Genomic DNA, 14,545 nt, shown 5'->3' on the forward strand with positions numbered 1-14,545 from the left:
CAACGGATACAATAAATGATATTAGTGGATGTGCAAGTAAAACTTTGATGGATGTGGAAGGCTCCTTTAGGGCCTTGGATAGAGGTGAGGGAGGAGGTGTGGGTGCAGGTTTTACAGTTCCTGCAGTGGCAGGGGAAAGTGCCAGGGTGTGAGGGTGGGTTGTAGGGGGGCGTGGACCTGACCAGGCAGTCACGGAGGGAACGGTCTTTGTGGAAGGTGGAAAGGGGTGGGGAGGGAAATATATCCCTGGTGGTGGGGTCTTTTTGGAGATGGCGGAAATGTCGGCGGATGATTTGGTTAATGCGAAGATTGATAGGGTGGAAGGTGAGCACCAGGGGCGTTCTGTCCTTGTTACGGTTGGGGGAGTGGGGTTCTGAGGGCGGAGGTGCGGGATGTAGATGAGATGCGTTGGAGGGCATCTTTAACCACGTGGGAAGGGAAATTGCGGTCTCTAAAGAAGGAGGCCATCTGGTGTGCTCTGTGGTGGAACTGGTCCTCCTGGGAGCAGATCCGGCGGAGGCGGAGGAATTGGGAATACAGGATGGCATTTTTGCAAGAGGTAGGGTGGGAAGAGGTGTAATCCAGGTAGCTGTGGGAGTCGGTGGGTTTCTAAAAAGTGTCAGTGTCATGTCGGTCGTGATTAGTGGAGATGGAGAGGTCCAGGAAGGGGAGGGAGGTGTCAGAGATGGTCCAGGTAAATTTAAAGTCAGGGTGGTGAAGTTGATGAATTGCTCAACCTCCTCGCGGGAGCACGAGGTGGCGCCAATGCAGTCATCAATGTAGCGGAGGAAGAGGTGGGGAGTGGTGCCGGTGTAATTACGGAAGATCAACTGCTCTACGTAGCCAACAAAGAGACAGGCATAGCTGGGGCCCATACATGTGCCCATGGCTACCCCTTTGGTCTGGAGGAAGTGGGAGGATTCAAAGGAGAAATTGTTAAGGGTGAGGACCAGTTCGGCCAAACGAATGAGAGTGTCGGTGGAAGGGTACTGTTGGGGACGTCTGGAAAGGAAACACCTTCCGAGGACCCCTTCGCCCACCTCCAACACACATGCTCAGTGACTTCCGCCACCCCTACTGCCGTGGTCACCACCACTTCTGCCCCCACCAGCGCCACTGACCTGCATTCTGCTGACACGCCCCCCACAGACCCCACTGTCACTGTCCCCACCCCCCAGAACCCCGAGGGGAACACTACCCCTGCTCATGACTCCACCCCCATTCCCCCCACCATCACACCCACTCCAGTTACAGGTTCCGCCCCCACTCCCAGCTCTACACCCACACCAGCTCCCAGCCCTGCCGAATTTTCACCATCCCCACAGACCTCCCCTTCACTGAGGACGAACGATCAGTCCTCACCAAAGGACTCACCTTCATCCCCCTCCGTCCACGCATCAATGAATTTAATACACGCCGTGACGTCGAACAATTCTTTTGTTGCCTCCATCTCTGAGCTTACTTTCACAATCAGGACTCCCGCTCACCTTCCGAGGACACCTTCGCCCACCTCCAACAGACTGCATCCACCTGGACACCCTGCGCTGGCCTCTATTACCTGCCCTCAACCTCTTCATTTCCAACTGCCGCCGGGACATTAACCGCCTCAACCTGTCGACCTCCCTCCCCCACTCCAAACTCTCACCCTCACAACGCGCAGCCCTCCAATCCCTCTGCTCCAATCCCAACCTCACCATCAAGCCAGTGGATAAAGGGGGTGCAATGGTAGTCTGGCGCACTGACCTCTACACCGCTGAAGCTAAACGTCAACTCGAGGACACCTCTTCCTACTGCCCTCTCGACCATGACCCCACCCCCCATCACCAAACCATCATCTCCCAGACCATACAGAACCTCATCACCTCAGGAGATCTTCCACCCACAGCTTCCAACCTCATAGTCCGGGAACCCCGCACTGCCCGGTTCTACCTCCTTCCCAAGATCCACAAGCCTGACCACCCTGGCCGACCCATTGTCTCAGCATGCTCCTGCCCCACTGAATTCATCTCTACCTACCTCGACACTGTCCTATCCCCCCTAGTCCAGGAACTCCCCACATACGTTCGAGACACCACCTCCACCTCTTCCAAGACTTCCGTTTCCCTGGCCCCCAATGCCTCATTTTCACCATGGATATCCAATCCCTCTACACCTCCATCCGCCATGACCAGGGCCTCCAAGCCCTCCGGTTTTTCCTCTCCAGACGTCCCCAACAGTACCCTTCCACCGACACTCTCATTCGTTTGGCCGAACTGGTCCTCACCCTTACCAATGAATCCTCCCACTTCCTCCAGACCAAAGGGGTAGCCATGGGCACACGTATGGGCCCCAGCTATGCCTGTCTCTTTGTTGGCTACGTAGAGCAGTTGATCTTCCGTAATTACACCGGCACCACTCCCCACCTCTTCCTCTGCTACATTGATGACTGCATTGGTGCCACCTCGAGCTCCCGCGAGGAGGTTGAGCAATTCATCAACTTCACCAACGCATTCCACCCTGACCTTAAATTTACCTGGACCATCTCTGACACCTCCCTCCCCTTCCTGGACCTCTCCATCTCCATTAATGACGACCGACTTGACACTGACATTTTTTTACAAACCCACCGACTCCCACAGCTACCTGGATTACACCTCTTCCCACCCTACCTCTTGCAAAAATGCCATCCCATATTCCCAATTCCTCCGCCTCCGCCGGATCTGCTCCGAGGAGGACCAGTTCTACCACAGAACACACCAGATGGCCTCCTTCTTTAGAGACCGTAATTTGGTGGGCAGCAAGGTGGCACAGTGGTTAGCACTGCTGCCTCACAGTGCCAGAGACCCGGGTTCATTTCCCGCCTCAGGCGACTGAATGTGTGGAGTTTGCACGTTCTCCCCGTCTCTGCGTGGGTTTCCTCCGGGTGCTCCGGTTTCCTCCCACAGTGCAAACATGTGCAGATCAGGTGAATTGGCCATGCTAAATTGCTCATAGTATTAGGTAAGGGGTAAATGTAGGGGTATGGATGGGTTGCGCTTCGGTGGAACGGTGTGGACTTGTTGGGCCGAAGGGCCTGTTTCCACACTGTAAGTAATCTAATCTAATCTAATCTTCCCTTCCCACGTGGTTAAAGATGCCCTCCAACGCATCTCATCTACATCCCGCACCTCCGCCCTCAGACCCCACTCCTCCAACCGTAACAAGGACAGAACGCCCCTGGTGCTCACCTTCCACCCTATCAAACTTCGCATAAACCAAATCATCTGCCGACGTTTCCGCCACCTCCAAACAGACCCCACCACCAGGGATATATTTCCCTCCCCACCCCTTTCCGCTTTCCGCAAAGACCGTTCCCTCCGTGACTACCTGGTCAGGTCCACGCCCCTCTACGACCCACCCTCCCATCCTGGCACTTTCCCCTGCCACCGCAGGAACTGTAAAACCTGCGCCCACACCTCCTCCCTCACCTCCATCCAAGGCCCTAAAGGAGCCTTCCACATCCATCAAAGTTTTACTTGCACATCCACTAATATCATTTATTGTATCCGTTGCTCCCGATGCGGTCTCCTCTACATTGGGGAGACTGGGCGCCTCCTAGCAGAGCGCTTTAGGGAACATCTCCGGGACACCCGCACCAATCAACCACACCGCCCTGTGGCCCAACATTTCAACTCCCCCTCCCACTCTGCCGAGGACATGGAGGTCCTGGGCCTCCTTCACTGCTGCTCCCTCACCACCAGACGCCTGGAGGAAGAACGCCTCATCTTCTGCCTCGGAACACTTCAACCCCAGGGAATCAATGTGGACTTCAACAGTTTCCTCATTTCCCCTTCCCCCACCTCACCCTAGTTCTAAACTTCCAGCTCAGCACTGTCCCCATGACTTGTCCGGACTTGTCCTACCTGCCTATCTCCTTTTCCACCTATCCACTCCACCCTCTGCTCCCTGACCTATCACCTTCATCCCCTCCCCCACTCATCCATTGTACTCTATGCTACTTTCTCCCCACCCCCATCCTCCTCTAGCTTATCTCTCCACGCTTCAGGCTCACTGCCTTTATTCCTGATGAAGGGCTTTTGCCTGAAACGTTGATTTCGAAGCTCTTTGGATGCTGCCTGAACTGCTGTGCTCTTCCAGCACCACAAAACAAGAACCTAAAGGTGTTTTACTCATACATGAGGAATAAGAGAATGATCAGGGAGAAGGTAGGGCTGATGAGGGATAGCAGAGGGAACTTGTGCGTGGAGTCTGAGCAGATAGGGGAAGCCCTAAATGAGTTTTTTGCTTCGGTTTTCGCTAAGGAAAGGGACCTTGTTGTGAATGAGAACTTTGAGGAGCTGGGATACAGGCTTGAACAGATCGAGATTGAGGAAGTTGATGTGCTGGAAATTTTGGCAAACATTAAGATTGATAAGTCCCCAGGCCCAGACCAGATTTATCCTAGGCTGCTCCGGGAAGTGAGAAAGGATGTTGCTAAGCCGCTGGCAAAGATCTTTGCTTCCTCACTCTCCACAGGAGTCGTACCAGAGGATTGGAAGGAGGTGAATGTTGTTCCTCTTTTCAAGAAGAGTAATATGAAAATCCCTGGCAATTATAAACCAGAAAGTCTTACGTCTGTGGTCAGCAAAGTTTTGGAAAGAATTCTGAGGCTTAGGATTTATGACTATTTGGCAAAGCATAGTGAGATTAAAGGCAGTCAGCATGGCTTTGTGAGGGGTAGGTCATACCTCACAAATCTTATTGAGTTCTTTGAGGAGGTGTCAAGACAGGTCGACGATGGTCGAGCAGTGGATGTGGTGTATTTGGATTTCAGCAAGGCATTTGATAGGGTTCCCCATGGTAGGCTCATTCATAAAGTCAGGAAGTATGGGATACAGGGAGATTTGGCTATCTGGATTCAGAATTGGTTGGCTGATAGAAGGCAGAAAGTGGTTGTAGATGGAAAGTTTTCTGACTGGAGGTCAGTGTTGAGTGGGGTCCTGCAGGGCTCTGTTCTTGGGCCTCTGCTCTTTGTAGTTTTTATAAGTGATGTGGATGAGGAGGTTGTGGGGTGGGTTAGTAAATTTACCAATGACACAAAGGTTGGAGGTGCCGTTGAGGGCTGTTGCAGGGCTGTTGCAGGCTGCAGCGTGACATAGACAGAATGCAGAGCTGGACTGAGAAATGGCAAATGGAGTTCAACCTGGATAAATGCGAAGTGATGATTTTGGAAGGTCAAACTTGAATGTTGAATATAGGATTAAAGACAGGATTCTTGGCAGTGTGGAGGAACAGGGGGATCTTGGTGTGCAGGTACATAGATCCCTCAAAGCTGCCACCCAAGTGGATAGGATTGTTTAGAAAGCATATGGTGTTTTGGCTTTCATTAACAGGGGGATCAAGTTTAAGAGCCGCAAGGTTTTGCTGCAGCTCTACAAGTCCCTGGTGAGACCACACTTGGAATATTGTGTACAATTCTGGTCGCCCTATTATAGGAAAGATATGAAGGCTTTGAAGACGGTGCAAAGAAGGTTTACCAGGATGCTACCTGGACTACAGGGCTTGTCTTACGAAGAAAGGTTGAATAAGCTCAGACTTTTCTCTCTGGAGAGAAGGAAGAAGAGAGGAGACCTGATCGTGGTGTACAAGTGTAATGAGAGGCATGGATAGAGGCGATAGCCGGAGACTTTTCCCCAGGGAAAGACTGCCATGAGGGGTCATAGTTTTAAGGTGTTAGGAGAAAGGTATAAAGGAGACGTCAGAGGTAGGTTCTTTACTCAGAGAGTTGTGAATGCATGGAATGTGTTGCCAGCTGTGGTGATGGAAGCAGAATCATTGGGGACATTTAAGCGACTGCTGCACATGCACATGGACAGCAGTGAATCGAGGGGTACGTAGGTTAGGTTATTTTATTTTAGATTCGGATTAATCCTTGGCACAACATCGTGGGCTGAAGGGCCTGTTCTGTGCTGTACTTTTCTATTATCTGGGTTCTATGTGTGGCCTACTGTTGCTCCTGTTTAGTATATCCACCAAAAATGTTAACACAGAGTATAGGGACAGGAGTAGGCCATTCAGTGTGGGTTTCTTCTGGGTGCTCCAGTTCTCTCCCACAGCCCAAAGATGTGCAAGTTAGGTGGTTTGGCCATAGTAAATTGCCCAGATTAGAATGGTGCTGGAAAAGCACAGCAGGTCAGGCAGCAGCCAAGAAGCAGGAAAAACGACATTCCAGGCAAAAGCCCATTGCCCCGTAGTTTCCAGGGATGTGCAGGCTAGGTGGATTAGTCTTGGGAAACATAGGGTTACAGGGATAGGGTAGGGGGTTGGGTTTGGGTGGATGATCTTTGGAGGGTCAGTATGAACTCAATGGGCCAAATGGTTTGCTTCCACATTGTGGGGATGCTATGCAAATTCATAACACACAAATGATTCACTATCTCCCATGAGAAAAACCCTAATGACTTTCCCATGAACAGCCATCAACAGCACCACAATTCTGAGAACCTAATTCAATTCTGAGATCCCAACTGTTTACCAAACCAGAGACTTTCCTGATGTTTATGGGCAAACAGTTAGACTAAGGCAGTAGTGCGTAGATGATGTCACTGGACTAATAATAGAGGCACAGGTTCAAAACTCACCATGCTCACCATGCTGCCGGTGGAATTTAAATTCAATTATTTAATTAATGATTTTAAAAATCTGGAATTAGAAGGCATTTCTGATTATGGAAGCCACTAATGTCCACTAGGGAAGGGAATCTGCTGTCTTTACCTGGTCCGGCCAACACGTGACTCTGGAGCCCGGATGTGCTTGATTGTGATTGGCTGGGTTGGATCAAATGTGGTCAACGTCAACACTAAAGAATGAAACCAGACGCAGCAGGGTAAGAGATGGTTCAGGCTCTATGCCCCGATTCTCCAGCACCCATTTACCAGGCAAGCCACATTCTTCTTTGTTCTTTTGTTTCCTTTTAGTTTTGTTTTTTCATTTTCTCTTTTGTATCAAAGTTCACCTTTTTTTTAAATGAGGGTGTCGCTGACAAGGCAGCGTTTATGACCCATTCCTAATTTCCCAGAGGGCAGTTTACAGTCAACCACATTGCTGTGGGTCTGGAGTCACTTGCAGGCCAGACCAGATAAGGATGGCAGTTTCCTTCCCTAAAGGACATTAGTAATCGAGTTTTTCCGTCAATCGATCCACAGACTTATCATTCTAGGTTATTGAATTCAAATTCCACCATCTGGCAAAGCAACAGGAGATGAGAAGTAACTCTGGCAAATGCCAAGATTATAAATATTTAAAAATGAGTGACATGAGGACACCACCCCCTGCAGGTTCCCCTCCAAGCCACTCACCATTTTGATTTGGAAATATATCGCTTGCTCCTTCACTGTCACTAGGTCAAAATCCTCGGATTCCCTCCCTAACAGCATTGTGGGTCAACCTACTCAAAATGGACTGCAGCTACCTTCTCAATGGCAACTAGGGATGGACAAGCCTGTGTCGCCTACAGCCCGTGAATTAATAAAAAAAAAACCTTGGTTGTAGAGCCCAGCGTGATTCCCCTTCCAGAATAAGAGAGTGTTGTGGTTACGTTCAATCTCTCCCAAGAGTTGCTGGAAAAATGTAATTCCATTTTTTAAAATATAAACTTGGTTTCCCTTACTAAGGTTGTCTGCTTTTTAAATCTTAATTGTTGGGCTGGGTGTGTTTGCAGGATAAGTCGATATTTATTGCCCATCCTAATTGCCCCCGAGAAGATGATGGTGAGGTATTTAGAACGTTTGAGCGTATTGCAATACACGATTGTGATTGTGAGATGGAGCCAAAATTCATCCGCACAGCATCAGTCAGGGAAGGGAACAAACCGTGATTGACTTAACCCTGAAAGCACCTTGTTGCTGTTGCTGCCTGGGAGTGACATGATGACTCAGTGGTTAGCACTGCTGCTTCACAGCACCAGAGACCCGGATTCAATTCCAGCCTCCACTATCTTGGATGTGGAGTTCCCCTGTGTCTATGTGGAATACCACTAGGATGCTCTGGTGTCTTGCCACTGTCCAAAGGTGTGCGGGTTAGGTGAATTGGCCATGCTAAATTGCCCATAGTGTCAGGGAGGAGGTGGGTTAGCTATGGTAGTTACAGGGATGCGGGTGGGTCTGGGTGGAGTGCTCTTCAGAGGATCAGTGTAAACTTGATGGGCTGAATAGAGTCTAGATTAGAGTGGTGCTAGAAAAGCACAGCAAGTCAGGCAGCATCCGAGGAGCAAGAAAATCGACATTTCGGGCAAAAGCTCTTCATCAAGAATGAAGACAGAGAGCCTCCAGGGTGGAAGATAAATGGGCCTTGGGCTGAATGGCCTGCTTCCCCAATATTCTATGATCCTAGCATTTCACTTAGCCTAAGGTCGACAGCATAGGCCTCACGTACAGAAAACTAACAATTAATGCTCAACCTGTCCTTTACCAGTAACAGTGCCTGGTGAAGTATTACATAATCAAACCTTAATGGCTACAAGTGGGGAAGTTATGAATTATTAAAGTGGATTAATAGCCGTTATGCTTTGAGATGTGTATTGAACGGCAGGATTCCTTACATCTACTGAGCAGTTCATCATCATTTGAGACATGATGGGGTGATATGTGCTTTTTCTCAATCTAATGCAGCATTAGCATTTATTTCAGTTCTTCTTGACTAATTAGCTATTTAATATGTATTTTAATTCTTACCTGCCCCCTCCTTCAGTAATCTCAGGAGCATATTCTATTTGCACATTATCCATGTGGCTGCGTGGGTTTCCTCCGGGTGCTCTAGTTTTGTCTCACAATCCAAAGGTGTGCAGGTTAGGGTGGATTGGCCATATTAAATTGCCCAATGTTCAGGGATGTGTAGGTTAGGTGCAATAATCGGGGATAAATCCAGAATAGGGGAGGGGAATGGGCCTGGATGGGTTACTCTTCAGAGGGTCAGTGTGGACCTGTTGGGCCAAAGGGCCTGTTTCCACACTGTAGGGATTCTATGATTCTATTTAATTTCTTATTTAAAAATACGTTTCGTTCTTAACATTTATAAAAGTAGATTTCAAAGTATTTACAAATTGCTGTACTCCTGTACATTTTTATAGTGCATCATGTACTCCTGTGAGTGATTAGATTCCCTACAGCATGGAAACAGACCATTTGGCTCAACAAGTCCACACCGATCCTACGAAGAGCAACCCACCCAGCCCCATTCCCTACAATTATCCATGACTAATGCACCTAACACTATCAACCATTTAGCATGGCCAATTCACCTGACCTGCACATCTTTGGACTGTGGGAAGAAACCAGAGCACCCGGAGGAAACCTATGCCGACACGGGGGAGAATGTACTAACTCCACACAGACAGTCACCTGAGGCTGGGATTGAACCCGGGTCCCTGGTGCAGTGAGGCAGCAGTGCTAACCACTGAGCCACCGTGCCACCTACCGCGATGGGGCAGTTTGTCTAGCAAGTGGTGGCCTCGAGGACAATGAATTGCTGGACAATGAATGCACAGAGCCAGATAATGTTCTGAGAAAATGAGTTTGAATCCTGCCTTGGCAGATGTTGGAATTTGAATTCAATTTTTTAATAAAGATCTGGAATGAAGAGTCTAATAATGACTGTGAATCCATTGTCAATTGTCAGAAAAACCCATCTGGGTCACTAATGTCCTTGAGGGAAGAAAACTGCCATCCTTACCTGGTCTGGCCCACATGTGACTCCTGACCCACGGCAATGTGGTTGACTCTGAACCGCCCTCTGGACAATTACAGTTGGGCAATAAATGCTGGTCTAGCCAGTGATGCCCATATCCCCCGAAAGAATGAAGAAAACACAAATGACATTTCTACATTCAGAATGGGGATTTGTATTAGGTTTAAACTGTTGTGTAGCTTGTTGGCTGATGACCTGCACCATAGAGCTGCACAAACCTCTCCCAAAGCACACACAAGGTTTTCGGTGGTGTTCTTTATGGTCTGCAGTTGCCATGGATGGTGACCAGATCCTCGCACACCAGTCAGCCTGTGATCCCCGGACCCATGGTCACCACGATAGTCCCTTAAATGGATCCTTGGGTGGTGTCTCCTGAGTCATGTGCCTAACGCAGTGTTTACTGGATCAGGCCACATTTCCTGCATCGCTTCCCTGAGCTATCACGCCAATGATAGGTGAACTACAAAAAGCCTGTATCTTCACTGTACCCATTAGGACGGCCCCGAGGTTGGATCTGCTTTCTGTAATGCTTCAACGCCATGGCTTTGAGTTGGTTCAAGATTGCTTTCTTGGAATCCTTCCAGTGTGATTGACGTTGTGATGAGTTAGAGTGTTCACTTGGCTCAGTCTGCTGCTGTACTGTGCACCCCCAACCCCCGGTCTCTGCATTTACTCATAAGCAGGTCAGTGGTTCCTGTCAGTTGATGTATTCTGTGATTGAACTTCACTCATAATTGACTTTTGAGTATTGACTGCGTTTCGTCAGACAGACTGCACATGTCGCTGGAGGTCTCCCTGCACCCACACTCTGCTCCCAGTGCAGTGCAGCCATGTGACTTGGTGTAGGGTTGAAAAGGAATGCAAAAATGAATGACAGCTGCCAACCAGAAAGCAAGGGGTGGGGGTTGGCTCAGGACTGCGACGTCAGTGTCCAGGGTGGATCCAGGTCCTGTGCTGGTTTTGTGATTGGAGGTTTATTGCCCACAACAGTAAAGAACAGATTAGATCAGATTCCCTAAAGCGTGGAAACAAGCCCTTCGGCCCAACAAGTCCACACCGACCCTCCAAGAGTAACCCACCCAGACCCATTCCCCTACCCTATATTTACCCCGACTAATGCACCTAACTCTATGGGCAATTTAGCATGGCCAATTCACCTGACCTACACATCTTTGGAGTGTGGGAGGAAACCGGAGCACCCAGAGGAAACCCATGCAGACACAGGAAGAATGTGCAAACTCTACACAGACAGTCACCCAAGGGTGGAATTGAACCCGAGTCCCTGGCGCTGTGAGGCAACAGTGCTAACCACTGAGCCACTGTGCCTCTCAGTTACCCCACTCTCCCACCTGACTCTTCACTCCTCGATTCCTTATTGCATTACTGTCTGTGGGAGCTTGCTGTGCTGTCAGATGTGTTGCTTTTCAAAGACTGTGAAGTGCTTTGGACCATCAATCCTGAGGCAGTGAAAGGTACCACAGAAATGTACATTCTTTCTCGAGAAATTGAATCGGATGTTTTCAATTTGAGAATTGAGGCGAGGCATGTCCGAACCCCGCCGAGCTTTTCGGGGCCCCAAGAGTGTTGACACTCGACACGAGTGATCTTTGTGGCTGGAAGACATTCTGTTTGATGTTTTGCTGCCTTTTTTTGTAATGTGCTGTCGATTTTGTTCACATGCAGAGTCCCAATCTTCCAAGGCAGATGACAGACAAAGACTGGCCAAAGAAAGGAGAGAAGAACGAGAGAGAACTCTGGGTGAGTTTGTTCTGCTTCTCTCAATGAATTGATGTGCAGTTTCTGGGTATGTAAATGATGCTGGGCCTTTTTTGCAGAACTCCCACGAGAGAGAGAGAATCTGTGATCCACTCAGACCGCAAACACCGTCGGTTCTGGAGGAGTATTAGTTCCTGCCATTGATAACAGTACCCAGAGTGCCCTATAAATCTTCCCAATCGCAAAGGGGATGAACTATTTCATGACCATCACTGTCACAATGGGCCAAAGGGCCTCGTTCTGTGAGGCAAAATGTATCATTCCTTTTGACTCAGGAGCAAGCTAGCCTCTGTCTATCTTGGAGTCCCATGACACCAGTCCTATCTCTGGACTGTTACAGAGAGCAAGGGGAATAGCAAACAATTTGCAGATTTCCAACTGTGTCCCTGCACCCCTCCCCACCTCCCACCTTCCACCAAGGCCAGGGTCACCTTGAGTGACATGTTTGATGACTGTACAATGAATGGGTGAGCAAATAGCCTTTGCCACACTCTGTGATGGGCAGAGACGGACATCGGAGGAATTAGACCTTGGTCAGATGGGCCAAGGAGTATCAGATGCAGTCAAATGTAGATAATTGCGAGGTGTTGCATTTTCATAAGACAAACCATGGCAGGACTTAGGCATTTAATGGTAAAGTCCTGGCGAGTGTTGCTGAACAAAGAGACCTCAGGGTGCAGGTTCATAGTTTCCTGAAAGTGGGGTGACAGGCAGAGGGGACGATGAAGAAGGTGTGTGACTGTTTTGCCTTTATAGGTCAGAACATTGAATACAGGAGTTGGTGGTCATGTTGCAGCTGTACAGGTTAGTTCATTGGTTAGGCCACTGTTGGAACACTACATTCAGTTCTGGTCTCCCTGCTATAGGAAGGATGTTATGAAACTTGAAAGGATTCAGAAAAAATCTACAAGGATGTTGCTGGGATTAGAGGATTTGAACTAATGGGAGAGGCTGAATAGGCTGGGGCTGCTTTGCCTGGAGCATCAGAGGCTGAGGGGTGACCTTATAGAGGTGTATAAAATCATGAGGGGCATGGGTGGGATAAATAGACAAGGTCATTTTTCCAAGCGGAGTCCAAAACAAAAGGGCACAGGTTTAAGGCGAGAGGGGCAATATTTAAAAGGGACCTCAGGAGCAACGTTTTCATACAAGGTGCTGCGTGTATGGGAATGAGCAGCCAGAGTCAGTGGTGAATGCTGGTACAATTACGACATGGATGGGTACATTAATAGGAAAGGAATAGAGAGATATGGACCAAATGCTGGCAAATGGGACTAAATTAATTTAGTAATATCCGGGTTGGCATGGAGGAGCGGACCAAACAGTCTGTTCCTATGCTGTATGATTCTATGTTTGGAGCTAAGAGTTGGAATTGTCTTCCAGAGAAGGCAGTAGAGGCTGGATAATAGAATATATTCAGGGATGAGATCAAGTCTAGGTTCTGTAGCAGTCAGAATCTACCAATTGTGAGTATGTGTGAGGTGGTGGTGGTGCAGTAAGCCTGTTCACTGACCTTGCACTCTCCTGTCAGCCGTGAGAGAGCAGCAGATCCTGCAGAAGGAGAAACGAGCCCAACTGCTTTACGAGAGGCAGATTGAGGAGCGGTGGAAGAAGCTGGAGGAGCAGAGACAGCGGGAGGAGCAGAGAAGAGCCGCCGTTGAGGAAAAACGAAAGCAGAAGCTGGAAGAAGAGAAGGTGAGCTGGTTGGAGCTGGAGCAAGGATTCTTTTATTCAGAGTTTACTTTACCTCATTTGCTTGAAATCTCTCGACTTGGCTGAGTGTGAAAATGGAGAGAGTTAATGAGTGGGGACAGTGAGCGATGTTAATCTTAACTTTGATAAGATACCACATAGCAGACTTGATAGCAAGCCTTTGGGGTTTAAAAAAAATCAGAGGCCATTTAGATATAATATCAGCTAAGAAACTAGAGAAAAGATGTCATCATAAACATTTGTTTTCAAAACTGGAAAATGTGTTGTTCCCCGGGGATCAGTATTAGGAACATTGCTCTTTTTGATGTGTATTAATGATCTGGACTTGGACATACATTAGTCACAGAGCCATAGAGTTTTACAGTATAGAAGGGGGCCTTTTGACTTATCATGTCTGTACTGATTTGATTATCACGTGTATCTTGTTACAAAATACAATGAAAAATGTTGTGTTTTGTTGCGTTGGCACTCTCTGTCGCCATCTTAAAACACAGAAAAATAAACCAAAACATGGAATGTAAAGAATAAGGATATAATGAAAAAAGTGTTGAACTTTACGCTCCTTCTGGTTAAGTGCTCCACCACGGGTCATCTTCAAACAGTGTGGTGCTGGAAAAGCACAGCGTCCAGCTCTTCATCAGGAATGGGGAGTGGTGGTGGTGGTGGGGGAATGGGTGGCAAGGGGGGGGGGGGGTGAGATAAATAGGGATGGGGGGAAGTTAGCTGGGAATACGATAGGTAGATGAATGTGGCGGTGAAGGTGATAGGATGGAAGAGAGGGTAGAGCAGATAGATGGGAAGGAAGACAGACAGGTAGGACAGTTTGAGAGGGCAGTCCCATTTATCTGTCAGCCAGGCAGCAGCCTTCAAGTTGTTTGACTGCCAGCAAAGAATGGAGACCGAGAAAAGCTCCATTGGGAGGCTCCTGAGGGAAACTTGTTCTTCCACATAGCTATAAATATCTACCACATTGGACCGAGGTGTTACTGAGACAAGTTGAGGAGTCAGGGTCCAAACTGAAATTCAAGACCCTCAAAGGTAATAATCTGGATTGCCATATGAACCATATCATTATAATAATGTTAGAATATAATTGCAATATTCTGAAACCACTAACCCCTCACCTTAACCTGTTGGATCTTAGACACATTTGCTACAAGGAAAAGGTTCTCACTATCAGCTCAGTCTGTGCCCCTCATAATCTTGCGTACCTCAATCAGAACCACTCCCAGCCTCTTCTGCTCCAGGGAAAACAAACCCAGCATATCCAGTCATTCCTTATCCCGGGCATAATCCTGGTGTATCTCCTCTATACCCTCTCCAGTGCAGTCATGTCCGATAGTGAGGTCACCAG

At 48.4% G+C, this 14,545-nt stretch overlaps 1 protein-coding gene across 5 annotated transcripts in view; it reads left to right on the forward strand.

Moving 5' to 3' along the window:
- Window positions 1-14,545, forward strand: part of LOC122554875 (MAP7 domain-containing protein 2-like) — a 116,181-nt gene that overhangs the window by 12,005 nt on the left and 89,631 nt on the right. For 3 of the 5 annotated variants that reach the window (XM_043700231.2, XM_087993138.1, XM_087993137.1), the window contains exons 2-3: window positions 11,386-11,460; window positions 13,010-13,173. In XM_043700231.2, coding sequence (XP_043556166.2) covers window positions 11,386-11,460; window positions 13,010-13,173 — 239 coding nt within the window. The remainder of the gene's footprint in view (window positions 1-11,385; window positions 11,461-13,009; window positions 13,174-14,545) is intronic. The other 2 variants (XM_087993139.1, XM_087993140.1) reach the window with 1 other exon arrangement.

Source organism: Chiloscyllium plagiosum, unplaced genomic scaffold, assembly GCF_037043375.1.
Source record: "Chiloscyllium plagiosum isolate Xiang-an unplaced genomic scaffold, Cpla_swu_hap1 HiC_scaffold_12, whole genome shotgun sequence".
Lineage (NCBI taxonomy): Eukaryota > Metazoa > Chordata > Chondrichthyes > Orectolobiformes > Hemiscylliidae > Chiloscyllium > Chiloscyllium plagiosum.